The 16,829-nt window shown below is 48.1% G+C and overlaps 1 protein-coding gene across 1 annotated transcript; it reads right to left on the bottom strand.

Moving 5' to 3' along the window:
* Positions 1–590: 590 nt before the first annotated feature.
* On the bottom strand, positions 591–1,592 carry LOC149862739 (olfactory receptor OR9H1-like). The gene has a single exon (XM_090055385.1). The coding sequence runs from the start codon at positions 1,590–1,592 to the stop codon at positions 591–593; it is 1,002 nt and encodes a 333-aa protein (XP_089911511.1).
* Positions 1,593–16,829: the final 15,237 nt, after the last annotated feature.

The following is a 16,829-nucleotide window of genomic DNA, read 5'->3' as shown; positions in this document are numbered from 1 at the left end:
ATTGATTGCTAGGACCATTGGAAGCTTACTAGTTAAGAGCAGAGGAACATATGAATGGTCACACTAAGTATAAATCTGCACACAGCTGCTACTGCTCAAGTACTAGCTAGCTGGTGGTAGCAGTCTAGCAACTGCAACCTGGATCTCAAAGCTACGCAGACTGTAAAGCCAAACAAGATGCTTGGTAAATACTTGGGTGGTTAACAGTGTTTCCTACAGTCCAGTAGCATGTCACTGGCAAGGGAGATTTCTTAAGCATAAGGACAACATTAAGGACAAAAACATGGATTTAAACTGATAAAAAGATGGATACAAACTGACCATGAATAAGTTTAGGTTGCAAATTACAAGCAGGTTCCTAAACATCAGAGCAGCAGGGTCCTAGAAAACCCTTTCAAATACAAGCAGTGAGATACTATGAGAACAAGTTTTCTTTTTCCATTTGTGCTTTCAAGAAATTATTTTTTATTAATAATTTTCATAATCTTTAAGGATAAACTGATTAAGATTGAAATTAAAAGGAAATAATATTTTAAAACATTATTTTTTAACAAGCTGGAAACTGTAAAGACTGGTTATAGTCTCTGGCGTCAGTTGAGATGGTTCATTGTTAATAGCAGTTTGGTGTCTATTGTCTTCTTCAGAGCATCTTTCACATCCTTGTTCCTAAGGCTGTAGATTATGGGGTTGAGCATGGGGATCAGGAGACAATAGAACATCGAGACAACCTTTAAGTGGTCTGGGGACGATGGCTCGGAGGGTACTGCATACATATAGAAGGTTGCACCAAAGAATAGCGCCACAGCTGTGACATGGGAAGCACAGGTAGAGAAGGCTTTAAGCCTGCCTGAGTGAGAATAAATCCCCAGGATGGTGGAAGCAATGTAGGTGTAGGAGACTAGGATGGCACCAGACCCAGTTACTATGAAGAGAGTAGAAAAGGAGAACAATACAATCTCATTGATGTACGTATCACTGCATGAGAGTTTTAGCAGTGGTGGGAGGTCACAGAAGAAATGGTCGACCTCATTGTCCCCACAGAAGTCAAGCTGGAACATTAGACTGGTGTGCACAGCAGTATTGAAGCCACCACAGAGGTAGGAACCCAGAACCAGCAGGTAACACATCCTCCTGGGCATGTTCACCTGATAGAGCAGAGGGTTGCAGATGGCAGTGAAGCGGTCGTAAGACATTGCTACAAGGAGGAATCCTTCAGTGGAAACAAAGAGACCACCAAAAAAAAACTGGGTGGCACATCCATCGTAGGAAATGGTTTTGCTCTCAGAGAAGAAGTTGACCAGGGCTTTGGGTGCAACGCTCGTGGAGTAGCAGAGGTCTATGAAGGACAGGTTCCTAAGGAAGAAGTACATGGGGGTAGTGTAGAGCTGTGGATCAATACTTATGATGATGATCAAGCCTACATTGCCCACCACAGTTATGATGTAGCCCACGAAGATGAGCACAAAGAGGAAAACCTGAAGATGTGGGTGGTTGCTGAATCCAAGGAGAATGAACTCAGTCACTCTTGTGTGGTTTTCCACAGTTACTGTGTACATCTCTGAGAAGCTGCAGGGGCACAAAAGAATCAGCATTAAACAACAAGGATGCCAAATCCACAAGCTAGACTAAATCCAGATGTTGTCACAGATAATTAAATCTGAAATCACTATATTGGGTGGAAAGCAATCTTGTCTCCCTACAAATGACCCCGGCATGAAATCCTACTCTGGAACAGAATAGCTATGGAAAGGTGATTTATTTTTCTGGGTAGTGGACAGGTCAGAAGTATGGAAGCAATTCATGAAGGACAGATACTAGCAGAAAGCCATCATTTAAAAGAAAGGGCAGAGAATACTAGTGCTACTTCTTCCTCTCTCAATTATGGACTGCTTTATGAATCAAGTTAACTGTTGAAAAGCATCTTGATCACATGCCGTGTTGGTGAAGGCTACATTTTTCAAAGGAGTCTAAATCAATAGCCCAAGTCCTGCTGAAATAGAAGTTAAAAGTCAAACTCAGGCTCCTTTGAAAGATTCCACTGAAAGTATACAAGCCAAGATTTTTGAACTTGAGCATGGACTGTGGAAACAGAATTCTCATTCATTTTAATGGATCTGGTCACCTACATCTCCTACACTGCTTTGAAAATATCAAGCAAAAGTCTATTTTGCCATCTGAGGCAACTTCAATGGCTCCACTCCTGATTTGGAGAACTGAAAGAACAGAATTATAGCTTTACCTACAGCTAAAGAATCAGATTAGATTGAAATGCTAGAATGAAGGTTACTCATGTATTCAGACATGTGCATTATCATGCGATTTGGGACCCCCAGTGAGTGCAACTTGGCACACCTCCATTAGCATTAATAGACTATGTTAATTTACTTCCCAGAAGGATCTGGCCTTCGGCCTTTAACTACATGAAAACATATCCCTTTTTGCAATTAGCCTGATACAGCAGGCAGGACAGAAAGCAGCTTGTTACTGAGAGTCACCTTTACACTCAGTTTCTTTAACATTGAGCTACCTTCATTTTCCCAATACCTTATTGCAACGTCTGTCTAATCCTCCCCTTGCTGGTGTAGTCATTACTATACTTCTTCCTGCCTTCTAACTAAATGATTCAAAGCTCAGGAACTGTAAAATTAATTCAGAACTGCTATGGATTTGAGTCATGTTGGGTGCCAAACTGAAAATTGGTATAGGCAAAATAAATTGGGCACCAACCTCCATTTCTGTTTTGACACCTGAGTCCCCTCCAAGTTTCATAGTTTCATAGTTTCTAGGGTCGGAAGGGACCTGAGCAGATCACCAAGTCCGACTCCCTGCCATGGCAGGAAAGAGTACTGGGTTCAAACGACCCCAGCAAGTTGATTGTCAAGCCTTGTCTTAAAGACCCCCCCAGGCTAGGAGCCAGCACCACTTCTCTTGGAAGCTGGTTCCAGATCCTAGCTGCCCTAACCGTGAAGTAGCGCCTCCTGATATCTAACCTAAACCTACCCTCTGCCAGCTTGTGACTGCTATTTCTAGTCACTCCTGGTAGTGCTCAGGGGAAGAGGGATTCCCCCAATGCCTGCTGGTCCCCTCTGACTAGTTTGTAACAGGCCACTAGATCCCCCCCCCCCAGCCTTCTCTTGTGGAGGCTGAACAGGTTCAGGTCCCTCAGCCTTTCCTCATAGGGCCTGCCCTGCTGTCCCCTGATCATACGAGTGGCCCTCCCCTGGACCCTCTCCATGTTGTCCACATCCCTCTTGAAGTGCGGAGCCCAGAACTGGACGCAGTACTCCAACTGCAGCCTGACCAGTGCCGCACAGGAGGAGGATCACCTGCTTGGACCTGCTTGAAATGCATCTGTGGATGCATGACAAGGTGTGGCTGGCCTTCCTAACTGCATCCCCACATTGCTGGCCCATGTTCATTTCGGCTTCAATGATGACTCCAAGATCATTTCTGCCTCTCCACTGACGAGAAGGGAGTTCTTCAGCCTGTAGGTATGGTGCTGGTTCTTCCTTCCCAGGTCCATCACCTTGCACTTGCCAGTGTTGAATCCCATCCTATTCTCCTCTGCCCACCCCTGTAACCTGTTGTGGCAGGACGACCTAGGGGTGCCGTGACCTCCCCTTAGCGCCCCTGCCTACCGTGCTAAGTCTGGGTCTTTAATGCATCCTCCATCTCGCCCACCACATCTTTGATCTTATTGGTTCAATTAAGGAGGCTGCCTTCCTGTCCTTCTTGGCACGGGGCCGGTCTTACTATACCAGGACTTTGGTTCTCGTCCCTGTGCTGGTCCTGTCTCGGGGCCTACTCAATATACATGCTCCCTCCTGGGGCGTCTCTCTGACTGCGCCCCTTCTTGCCCAGCCCGAACTTCCCAATGGGCTTATTCCCCTCTCGGGGCTTCATATCTCACAGGCAGTGCCCCACGCGGGCCTGCCTCCCTTCTGTTCCGCGACCACTCGCATACTGGCCTGTGCCCCATGCTCCCCACGGTCTCTATGCCCGCACTCGGGCCTGTAATCATGCTCCTCGAGCTCCACACCCGCACTCGGACCTGTGATTGCGCCTCTTGCGCTCCGCTGCCCCGCCCTGAGGCCCTTACTCACACGCCTTGCACTTGTTGCCCACACTGCGGCCTTCCATGCCCCCCGCTGGGGCCCTTGCTCGCGCTCCTTGCACTCGCTCACCTGCACTGGGGCCTTCTATGCCCCCACTGGGGCCCTTGCTCACACTCCTTGCACTCCCTGCCCGCACTGGGGCCTGTAATCGCGCCTCTTGCACTCCGCTGCCCCGCCCTGGGACCCTTACTCGCGCTCCTTGCGCTCGTCACCCGCACTGGGGCCTTCTATGCCCGCACTCGGGCCTGTGGTCGTGCCCCTTGCGCTCCCCGCCTGCGCTTAGGCCTGTCTATGCCCGACTTGGGCCTACGCTCACGCTTCTCGCGCGCCTGCCCACACTGAGGCCTTTGCTCGCGCTCCTCGCGCCCACCCACACTGAGGCCTTCTGTGCCTGACTCAGGCTTCCCAGGGTTGGGGCTCAGGCAGCCTTAGCCTTACCTGGCCCCCAGACCAGCCTCTTCAGGCCTATGCCCCACTGGGGCTCTTCCCAATTGGTATTTCCAATTGGGGCCTTTCCCGGTAATGCCCACGCTGGGCTGGGGGCGGGACCCCCCTACTGCTTAGACCCACCTTCCTGGGCCCACACCCTACTGGGCTTCCGCCTCTACTAGACTCTTCCCGAAGTCGGCCCAATGGGCTGGGGTCGGGACAACCCCACAACACGGCACCCTCCGTGGTGCCAGGAGCTCCCCCACCTTACTGGGGAGCTCCTGCTGAGGCCTCCTCCACCCCTGCAGCCTCGCCCGGTCCTCTGGTGTAATAATCACAACTCCACAAAGCTCTAAGCCAGCCGGCTATAACGCATCATAAGCCCCTGAGCTTATAATACCAACTCCGCTGTATGCTGGCTCTCTCTCATACCTCTGTCAGGGTTCTCTCTACCCCTGCATCATTGCAGCCAGTCAGAGTGGTCAGGCTGCAACCATCGACTTGAGCTGCTCAGCTCTCCCGCAGAGCTCCTGCTCCTGCTCCTGCTCCTGCTCCTGCTCCTGCTCCTGCTCCTGCTCCTGCTCCTGCTCCTGCTCCTGCTCCTGCTCCTGCTCCTGCTCCTGCGGCTGCCAGAGGGGAACTGTCTCTGGCCTCAGCCTTCCCTGCTTATGAAGGCCAAGCCTCGCCCCCAGGCGGTCAGCTGAGCCAATTAGTTCCCATGTCAACTGCCACCTGCTGCCCTAATAAATGGCAGCTGAATCCATTTCCTATTATCAGTAGCAGGCACCCTAGTGCCCTGCTACACCTGTCTAGGTCCGATTGTAGCCTATTCCATCCTCCTAGCGTGCCCACATCCCCCCCAACATCTTAGTGTCATCAGCAAATTTGAACAGGGTGCTTTTTACCCCCTCGTCCAAATCACTGATGAAGATGTTGAACAATGTGGGCCTGAGGACCGAGCCCTGGGAAACCCCACTGCCCACATCCCTCCAGGTCAAAAATGACCCGTCCGCCACCACTCTCTGGGTGCGGCCCTCCAGCCAGTTAGTGACCCATTTGACTGTTGATGTTGACACCACAGTCCCCGTTTTTTAATGAGAACAGGGTGAGAGACAGTGTCGAAGGCCTTCCTAAAGTTCAGAAAGACTATGTCCACTGCTACCCCTGCATCTAAGGATTTTGTGACCTGGTCATAGAAGGCCACCAGTTGATCTGACAGGACCTGCCTCTAATGAACCCATGTTGGTTGCTCCTAAGCATAATCTCCCCCGCTGGCCCCTCGTGGACATGTTCCAGGATAATTCTCTCAAAACGCTTACCCAGGATTGAGGTAAGACTAACTGGCCTATAGTTCCCCGGGTTCTCCTTCCTCCCCTTTTTGAAGATGGGAACCATGTTGGCCCTCTCCCAGTGCTCTGGCACCACACCAGAGCACCACGAGTGCTCATACAGCCGTGCCAGTGGTCCCACAATGACCTTAGCCAATTCCCTCAGTACTCTGGGGTGGAGATTGTCTGGACCAGCTGATTTAAATATATCCAGTCCCTCCAAAAATTCCCTGACTGGATCCTCACTGACCCTTGGCCTAGGTGCACCTCCCCTGGGGCCTGATGGGGGCCCAGTGTGGGGGGCTGATCCGGTCCCTGTTCAGGAAAATGGAAGCAAAGAAGTTGTTAAATAGGTTAGCTTTGTCGTCTGCTGTGACGACCAAATTTCCTAGCATCTTGCAGGGGCCCCACTTTACCCGGTACCTTCTTTTTGTCCACTATGTGTTTAAAAAAGGACTTCTTGTTCTCCTTGATCCAGGAAGCTAGTCCCAGTTCCATCTCCGCCTTGGCCTTCCTGACTGCCCCCCTGCAGCCCCGAGCACCCACAGTATAGTCCTCCCTGGTGATAGCCCCTCACTTCCATTGGGTGTACGCCTCCCTTTTAGGTAGGAGACGTTCCCCGATGCTTTTGGTGAGCCATTGGGGCTTTTGCACCCTCCTGCTTCCTTTGATCTGTGTTGGTATTATCTCCCTTTGGGCTTGGAGAATCACCTCCTTAAAAGCCACCACTCTTCTTGGACACCTGGCTCCCCTCCCCTCTGGGACCTCAGTGCTTCCCCGACTATTCTCCTTAGCTCACTAAAGTCCACCCTCCTGAAGTCCAAGGCTGCTGCCTTACTGCAGGCCTTTGCCACCTTGCGCTAGATGGTGAATTCCAGCAGGCGATGATCGCTGTCGCCCAGGTGGTTGAGCACCCGCAGCCCCCTCACCAGGTTGTCACCCATGGCCAGCACCAGGTCCAACAAGGCATCTCCCCTGGTGGGGCTGTGCACCTCCTGGGTTAGATGGAGGTCCTGCATTTGGGCTAGGAACTTACATGAGTGGTCAGACCTGGCTGACTGCTCTTCCCAGCAGATATCTGGAAAGTTCAGGTCACCCATGATGACCACGTCCTTTGACCTAAAGTTCTTTGTAAGGAAGCTGGAATTACTTGCAGGTGATTCCTGGTCTGATTGACATCAAAGAAATATTTTATAATGAATCAAATGATCTGAATAGTGAGTAGCAGAGGTGTAAGTGATGATAACAGAGCGACAGACAGAGTCAGTCTCTGTGCTTGTGTGCATCTATTTTAAGTCTACTGTGCTATTAATATTAAAACTTTGTGGATGAAATCCTGACTCCACTGAAATCAATGGCAATACTCACAAACAGAACGTGTTAGAGCCAGGGTTCCTCTCAAACATTTCTATTTGTTGCTATTCTTATTCATACTACAAATTTGCCATGTCTCTCCAATTAGCAAAACTGAGCTTTGCCATAAAATAGGGCCTGACGAAAGTTTTACTCAGATATGTAACCTTTGTTCATACCATCCAAGATCTGAACGATGAAAAATTTTGGAACTGGAGTATGTCAGTTAAAGCTGCAACGTTTCCTGATATATTTCTGCGAGAACCTCCCCTAACTTGGATACATGTATACCAATATTAAAGCAGTAAAATTACACCTATACGTGCATATTTTTTCAAGTAGTTTGTGTATACACTAGCAGCTTTGTACCAATTTAATTAGACTAATGTAACTAATTAGTGCACCTTTTGTATTGTACAGATCAAAATCATACTGTGCTTTATTTGTTCGGTGTGAGTTTTGTTTGGTGGTTTGTTTTTTGCCTAAGAATGGCTTCCACTGAAAGTTTTAATAGAAGAGTGACAGAAGGGTTTCTTCCCTGCTTGATTTCTTTCAGTTTTTCCTTCCTTACTTCCTTCTCTCTTAGTCACTAACTCTGTACTCTTTCCTTCTTTCTTTCCTTAGGCAGGCAGGCAGACAAGTATGTATAAGAACAAAGGACAGTGAGGGAGAGAGAGAAGGTGAAGGGCTTATAATAGAATAGATTATTATTAGTGAGATGGAGTCAGTTTTAAAAGTTTTCCAAGAGCAGAAATCATTCATTAAAATATATACTTACCTACTTATTTTTTCAAAGGAATTGACCACATAACTCAAGCTTCTCGGAAAGTCACAATCACTGTTGTACAAGGTGTCCTATGAACCAAGTCAGTCCTTAGACCCAACACGGCTACAACCAACAACTCTACAGACCAAGGCATACTTTCCTCTATAGCCACACTGCCCAAAAAACCCCCTGACAAAGTGGCAGAAGTCAGTACAGTTCTGTGTGAAACCACAACACTGACACAAACAAGGTTTTCCAAGGTTCATCTCCCTCACAAAAGTTTAGTCCTTTGCTGTTGTGGCGGGGTTTTCCTCATACTTTACATACACACTTGGCAAACAGTTATTTTCGAAACTCACAAGGGAATTTCCAAATTAAAATTCATATTATAGCAAGAAGTATTTGTAAAGAAACTTTTCAAAGGCACCTGAGAGAATGATGCACCCAGCTCTGTTGGGAAAAGAGCATTTAACTCCCTTGGGCTTGTCTGAATTTCTCAGAGATGTCTGGCAGGCTCCAGTTCTTGTCATCACATTCATTTTCCTTCTGAAAAATAGATACATACATACATACAAGTGTACCAAAAGAAACTGCAATTATGAAACAACAAAATTCATTAAATCCAGCTTTGAATCCAAGTAACAGCAGTAGAGTAGCATCCATTCAGGGAACTGATCACACTCATGACAACAGGATGTAAAAACAGCTGTTAAGAATAAAAACACTGGTCTCTCTCATAAGATGGGGTTTGGACCAAAAAGCCCTCTCAAACACAAAATAGCAAAACATACCAAATTCAGCAAGGCTACATTCTGCAGGAAGAAACAGGGTTCATTCACCCTTCTCTGTAGTGACTACACCAGTAACTGGGAGACAAGGGTGAATAAATGAGGGTCTATCTCCCCACAGGAACTGACATAAGATAGCAATTGCTCATGGACCTGGGATGAGTAAAACTTTGGTATTTTGGAGATTATCTATGGACACTGGTGGCAAAATCCTATTTCCATGTACTCACCCAAATGAACTGAAAGTATGCAAAGTGCTGTGGCTTAGGTTCAGGAGGAGGACTAAAGAGGGGATGTGTTGATCTAGTTGGGGCTGGTCCTGCTTTGAGCAGGGGATTGGACTAGATGTGATCTCCTGAGGTCCCTTCCAACCCTCATTTTCTATGATTCTGTGACATGGGAAAATGTTATCTGTTCCCTGGTAGTTAAAGCACTGTGAAGATGAAAAATCAGAGATGAGGGTTTTGTCCCTCTCAGGAAGGTGGGGGTCTTAGTATCCATATCTCCTGCTTCCTGGTAAAGTGCCCTAACCACTAGACTTAAATAGCAGGGGACCTCCCCCACTTACGTATTTCATATTCATAGACTAAAAAGGAGAGAAAATAATCAGGATGTTTCTGGCTCATTGGGAGCAAGGGCCCAGGCTAGATCCCAGAGACTCCACCTTTTCAGAGCAGCAGCTTGCAGACTGAACCATACACCCTCCAGCTTGCTCTCTTCCACGTGGTCCCTTATATCTCCCTCTCTCCTATTCAAATTCCCTCCCCCACTTTAATTTTTGCCTGTCAGCAATTGCTCAAGTCCGTGTTTATGCAGCCACATATCTGCTTGGTCAATGTACAGTCTACTGCACATTTGGTAGCTGTGTGAAATGGGATTGTAAGCGACAAAAATGGCAAGTTACATGGTTACATGACTGGGTGAGTGTCACTGAGGCATGCTCAGTGAAATAGGATCTAGTCCTCTCTTACACAAAATAATTGGACCTCATTGTGCTAGGTGTGCTTCCCCTACATGCTGAATGAGAGGTGAGGGACAGGGGTATTAAATGAAATAACTTGTTATATTCTTCAATTTATTATGAAGTCAAATGATCTGTAATTAGGCCATATTAAAAGAAGAAGAAAGGCCTCCTCTTACTACTTAGCTTACATAAAGAAAAACTCTCTCCTGCTCTTCCCCCAGTTGCTTCTTTCCAAGGTGTATGTATGATGAAAGTCTGTATTTTTTACTCTTCATTCTTCTCTTCATGCACAGGACAGCTCTGGCCTGAGCAGCTTGGCACCTATCTCCTGGCTAAGCTCTGCTGGGGTCCAGAAACTGGGCTTAGTGCCCACAAACATCCTGGCCTGGTAGGTGGGCTGAACGCAGAGTTACCACACCCCTAGAGCATGCCACAGAAACCTTCATTCACAAATCCTCTCTTACTGATTAGCTTCTGTGTAGCCAAAAGTGCAAGTCATGGGACAGGACAGCAGGCCAAGGGGAGCCTTCCAGTGATTTAGGTATTCAGCTTGGGTAGGCAGTCCTGATCCCAGTCCATTTTTTGTTCAGTCACTGCTTAATATGAAATGCATAAAAAGTCTCTGAATCAAGGACCAGGACTCCCCTGCTCTCATCAAATGCCCTAACCATAGGCTAGTCATGATGGCAAGCTTCCAAAATAAAGGTGCTGTAGTATCTAATGAAGTAGTTTCCAACCCCAGGCAGAGACTCAAACAAGGGTCACAGAGGCAATGCCGGCAGCACTGCACAGAAAAGAGCCACGTTGTGTGCCAGGAACCCCCCCGCCCCTGGGCTGCCACACTCCACTCCCAGTAGTGGGGTACAGAAAAGAAAGGTTGGGAACCACTGGTCTAATGTGTAATGACTTTATTTTTTATTAGATGTGGCCCTTGAATTTGAATGACTTTAGTTACTGTATTTTCTTGCATACAACCCCCAGAAAATAATACACACCTTGTTTGTGAAGCACAAAATGAAGGAAATAGATTTTTGCAAAGTTGTGGCTGCATATAGCAGAGTTGAAGCCTAATCTTCAGCTGACTCCCCCTCCTGCTGAACTAAAGTTGAAACCTTAGCTGCTCTTGAAGTCTTGTCTCCATGGGTGAATATGATTTAGAGACTCTTTAGCTCTCTTCAAAAGTTGTGAAATAGCAAGACAAAGACCAGGAACAGCAAGCAGACAGCAAAATTGCTACAAGAAATGTTAACTTAATTAGTGGAACATCTCTAGATCAATAAAAAGGAAAGATGGTCACTGACATCTCTAGAATGAAGGAGCCATTAAATCAATTAACTCATTCAATCACCAGAATAGTAAAGCTTCTACCCCAGACAGAAAATCAGTTACCCCACTTAATACACATACCCCAATTGGGTGGGGGCTGATTTTTTTGGGAAAAGATGTATGTTAGGTGACAGAAAATATAGTACTTGATTATTCACGTAGGTTCCTAGCCAAGGAGGTGCACAGTCCCACCAGGGGAAATGGCTTTCTGGACCTGGTACTGGTCACAGGTGAGGGGACTGCAGGTTCTTGACTACGTGGGTGATAGCGATCATCACCTACTGGAATTCACCATCCAGCACAGGGTGTCAAAGGCCCGCAACAAGGCAGTAGCCCTTGACTTCAGGAGGGCCGATTTCAATGAGTTAAGGAGATTAGTCAGAGAGCCACTGATGTCCCGGAGGGTAGGGGAGTTGGGAGTCCAAGACGAGTGGTCATTCCTTAAGGAGACGATCCTCCAAGCCCAAAGGGTGACAGTCCCAATGCGAATCAAAGCGAGCAAGGGTGCTGAAAAGTCCCCATGGCTCACGAAAAGCATTCAGGAATGCCTGAAAGCTAAAAAGGAGGCGTATACCCAATGGAAGGGAGGGGCCATCACCAAAGAAGATTATACCTCCATTGCTCGAGACTGTAGGGGGCTGTTAGGAAGGCCAAGGTGGAGACAGAACTGGGACTAGCGACCAGGCTCAAATACAAGAAGTCCTTTTTTAAATACATAAGGAGTAAAAAGAAGGCACTGGGTAATGTGGGGCCCCTGCAGGACATGCTTGGCAATCTGGTGGTTGCACCAGACAATAAAGCTGACCTCTTTAACAAATTCTTTGCCTCCATATTTCTGAGCCAGGACCAGGACATTCCATCGGGATTGTGGACGGACCCAGGAGAGGCACCACCAGGCATAGGGTCAGGGAGGACCTAGTCAGGGAACTTCTGGAGATGCTGGATGTGATTAAAATTAGCAGTCTAAATGATCTCCACCCAAGGGTGCTGAGGGAATTGGCAGGGGTCATTATGGGACCCCTGGCACAGCTTTACAAGCACTTGTGGTGCTCTGGCCAGGTACCAGAGGACTGAAAAAGGGCCAATATGGTCCCCTTTTTCAAAAAAGGGAGCAAGAAGGACCCAGGTAACAGTAGGTCCGTTAGTCTGACCTTGGTCCTGGGGAAGCTCTTTGAGAAAATTATCCAGGAGCACTTCTGCGAGGGACCACCAGGGGAGATTATGCTCAGGGGCAACCAGCATGGGTTCATTGGGGCAGGTCCTGTCTGACCAACCTGGTTGCCTTTTACGACCAGGTCACAAAATCCTTGGATTCAGGTGTTGTGGTGGACATAGTCTTTCTGGATTTTAGGAAGGCCTTTGACACTGTCTCTCACCCTATTCTCATTAAAAAATTAGGCAACTGTGGCGTTGATGCCTACACGGCCAGTTGGGTCGCAAATTGCCTGAGGGGCCACACCCAGAGAGTGGTGGTGGACAGGTCATTTTTGGCTTGGAGGGATGTAGGCAGTGGAGTCCCCCAGGGCTCAGTCCTCAGGCCCATACTGTTCAACATCTTCATCACCAACTTAGATGAGGGGGTGAAAAACACCTTGTTCAAATTCACAGATGACACTAAGATGTGGGGAGAGGTGGGCATGATAGAAGCGAGGGACAGGCTACAACTAGATCTGGACAGGTTACAGGGGTGGGTGGATGAGAATAGGATGGGATTCAATACTGACAAGTACAGGGTGTTGCATCTGGGGAGGAAGAACCAGCAGCATACCTGCAGGCTCGGGAACTCCCTTCTCGTCAATGCAGAGGCAGAAAGGGATCTTGGAGTAGTTATTGATTCCAAAATGAACATTGGCTGCCAGTGCGGGGACACGGTCAGGAAGGCTAACTGCACCTTGTCATGCATCCACAGATGCATCACGAGCAGGTCCAGGGAAGTGATTCTCCCCTTCTATGCAACACTGGTCAGGCCGCAGTTGGAGTACTGCATCCAGTTTTGGGTGCTGCACTTCAGGAGTGATGTGGACAGCATTGAGAGAGCCCAAAGGAGGGCCACTCGCATGATCAGGGGGAGCAGGCAAACCCTATGAGGAGAGGCTATGGGACCTGAACCTGTTCAGCCTCCACAAGAGAAGACTGAGAGGGGACCTGGTGGCCATCTATAAACTTACCAGGGCAGACTGCCAGGGAACAGGAGAGTCCCTGTTCCCCCAGGCATTACTAGGAGTAACTAGGAATAACAGCCACAAGCTGATTGAGAGTAGTTTCAGACTAGACATCAGGAAGCACTACTTCACAGTCAGGGCAGCTGGGATCTGGAACCAACTTCCAAGGGTAGTGGTGCTCTCTCCTACCCTGCGGGTCTTCAAAAGGAGGCTGGATAAACACCTAGCCGGGGTGGTTTGACCCCAGCGTTCTTTCCTGCACGTCGCAGGGGGTCGGACTTGATGATCTTCTCAGGTGCCTTCTGACTCTACCAACTATGAAACTATTATTGACTAATTATTTTTACAAAATGAAAGAGCTTGGCAGGAAAGTAAAGTTGACTCTGCTGCCCGGTACTCAGACTGATCTTCTAGAAGGTAGAATACTAAAATTCATCTTGTTGCTGTAAATCTGGTAGCAAGGGCCTCAACCTCCAATAGCTGGGCAACCAGAGGTGGGACAAATGGACCAGGTTGCTCACCCATTTGACAACAACATGCGTCCCCAATGGGGCTCTGAACACGGGAATTCAGCAACAGGTCCCACCTCCACTCACCCTGCCCTCAGATTCCTCACTCCTCCAGGAGCCCCGCAGGCTAAATGTTACGGCTCCCTGGGCCATATCTGGACCACGGGCCTCATCTTTGATATCCCTCTGCCAGGTGATCCATGTAAATGATTACCTCCTCCAGACAGTGCTTAACAAATAGAGGTGACCTCTTTGATAGGCATATGATGCCTTCTCCCTTTCATAGAATCATGCAAGATTACAGTTGGAAGGAACTTCAAGAGGTCACATCTAGTCCAACCCCTGCTCAAAGCTGGACCATCCCAACCCAGATCATCCTAGCCATCGCTTTGTCAAGCCAGGCCTTAAAAAACTCCAAGAATGGAGATGCCACTACCTCTCTAGATAACCTGTTCCACTGCTTCACCACCCTCGTAGTGAAGGATGACAAGTGCATATGATCATTGTCTGGGCAGAACGGATATATTTTCCTTTCCAAATGGATTCTCTTCTTTCCTGCCTGACAGATATGTTGGCCCAAGCTTTCCTGTTAGGCAAACAACCACTGTCTAGTAAGAAGTATTTCTGTCATCTGATTTGGCCATAAACCCTCTTGCAGTTTCTTGAGACTACAAACATACAAAGATACATTCATACCAAAAACCATGTTTCATACAAACACACAAATAACAAGTAATGCTCATTTTTTTTGCTAGCTGCTCATAGAGACCAAAGGTGACAATAGTAAATTCAATTTGGGGGAATACCTGCATATACAAAATAATGTTCCCCAACCCCTAAATTAATCGCTGGATATACATGCACTATGTGACATAGCCCTTTAACTCAGGGTCTCAGACACTTCACCTTGGGGAAAGCAATGCTGAGTGGGACAAGATCCCCTTATGCCCACCACTCACTGAGGTAGCATGCTGCCCTGTCACTCAAACCCAAGGACTTGCACATCTTCCAGGGGATTCAATGAGCCCATGACAGTAGGGCTAGGCCCCTTGTGGGCCACTTTCAAGGAACACTCCTCCTCTTTACCCCAACCCCACCCCTTCCTCTGGCACAGGTTGAAATTCCCATATGCTGCCACCCTATTTGTATAGCACTCTGGTCTAAGAGAGCCTCAGATAGGTTTTAATGTTTGAAATGCCTCCACGAAGGTCACACTTGCAGACAGGTCAAAATGAGACTCCAAGGCAGGCCCTGCATACCCCACATGCCTTTCTTTGTACTTGAGGAGCCCAAAGAAGTCCACAGCCATCCCGCAGCTGCCCAACCAGTAACTGAAGAGCCCTTTCCTGGCATTCACATGTCTGGTATAGCCCTTGTGAGCAATGGGAGGAGTGGGGAGTCTGGGTCACCAAGAAACAGGAGGAGCTCCATGCTAGGGGTGCCCAACACAAGCAGTCTCCCTATCAACATAAGTACAAAGTTGGAATTCCCAAGGACCCTGGTGTCATGGACCTTCCCAACCACCTCATGGTCATGTAGGGGAGCTATCTTCTGTGGTCCATAACACCACAAATGACACATGCCTCCAGAGGCTGGAGGGGCACGGCAACCACCCACAGGTAGCAGTGGGGCATGGCCGTGGTGAGCGGAGATCACCCGCAGCCACTGCTGGCCATGTTGACAGCAGAGGGGGAGCTGTAATCGCCTGCAGAAGCTGGTGGCAGCCAATCTCAGGCCTGTACCCCTCCTACACATTGCCTATGCTGCAACACAATAGAAGTAGCCTTTTATGTTTAAGTACTCTATGGTATTGTGCACACAACCCCAGTGCAGTTCATAAACCCCATCCAAGCAAATACAGCTATAACCTCCCAATGAATCAATGTGGCCATTGCAGAACCCATGCCCCCAAAGATGGGCCTACTCATCCTGAATTTCAGCTGGCGTTGCTCATTGTCCCAAGACCACAGGACTACCCACTTCTACCAGTCACTGCTTCTGTCTCTGGCCCAGAAGCAATGACACACAGTCTGGAGGTGGCCTCAAAGAGGGACACCTTTCATAGTATCCTTTATTCTACCCTCCTCTGGTAAGTAGTTCTCAAATGTATAGAGCATGTAGCACAGACTACAGCTTGAAGAGGCAACCTTCACACACAACTGCCACGGCAGCACCCCAGCCTGCAGATGAGCTGGAAGAGGAAGCTATGCAATGTAAAGTCTTGACTCTCCAAAACTCTTCACTGCAAGTGAGCAAGAAGAGCCAGGACCTTGTGGTGCTGCTCTACAAGAGTGAGGAGGGCAAAGAGATAGCATGGTTCCACTCTCTGCTGCCACTGTGGAAGTGATGCACATTAAACTGACCAGACCTTTCAAGACAGGGAGTCCAGGGGGTCAACTTCCCGACGAAGCTCTGCTGTTGCCACTCACCTGCTCTTCAAAGCCCCATGGTCCAAAGGCCACAGAGGATAGTGGGGCGATTACTCAGCAGCTCCTGGCAATCTAGCACCACAGAAGCATTGGCTCCAGCATATTTTGAAGTACCATAGCTGGACCTGTACGGTGGTGCACTACTGAGGTGTTTTGCATTTGAAGTGCTTCAATCTGGGTTGGGATTGGAAGCACTTCTTCTATTTGTCTGCCCATTTCCCTAAGGCTCTGGATTAGAGAACTGCTTTCAGATCCTGATTTTTTTAAAAGAAATTCCTTGTGATTGGATCAAGTTACCTAGACTGGGACTTTCAAAGAAGTCTGATTGTGTTAGGTTCCAATATCCCACTCAGTCTCAATGGATTTGGGGCCTGTATCTCCCAGTCTCCCCTTTAAAATCCAAACCTAAATCTATAAAATAGGACTAATAATATTTTGATACCTGTTAGAACAAAACCACTAATGTTTCTGGGGCAGTGAATCCATTCAGACCAGACCACAAATAGGCCTAGGCATGGTGACACTGAGCATTCACACATCTGAACTGCAAGCATCTGTTTCTAGGAGTCCAAACCACTAACCCAGCTCAGGTGCCTATCTTCCTAGTACATAAAAGGGGAAAAGTTAGACACCTAGGATCAGGATTCACATGCTTAGGAC

The sequence above is a fragment of the Crocodylus siamensis genome, chromosome 6 (genome assembly GCF_052110815.1).
Source record: "Crocodylus siamensis isolate JL-2025a chromosome 6, ASM5211081v1, whole genome shotgun sequence".
Taxonomy (NCBI): Eukaryota; Metazoa; Chordata; order Crocodylia; family Crocodylidae; genus Crocodylus; species Crocodylus siamensis.
Note: the sequence above shows the minus strand (reverse complement) of the source record. Positions and strands in the feature narration are given on the sequence as shown.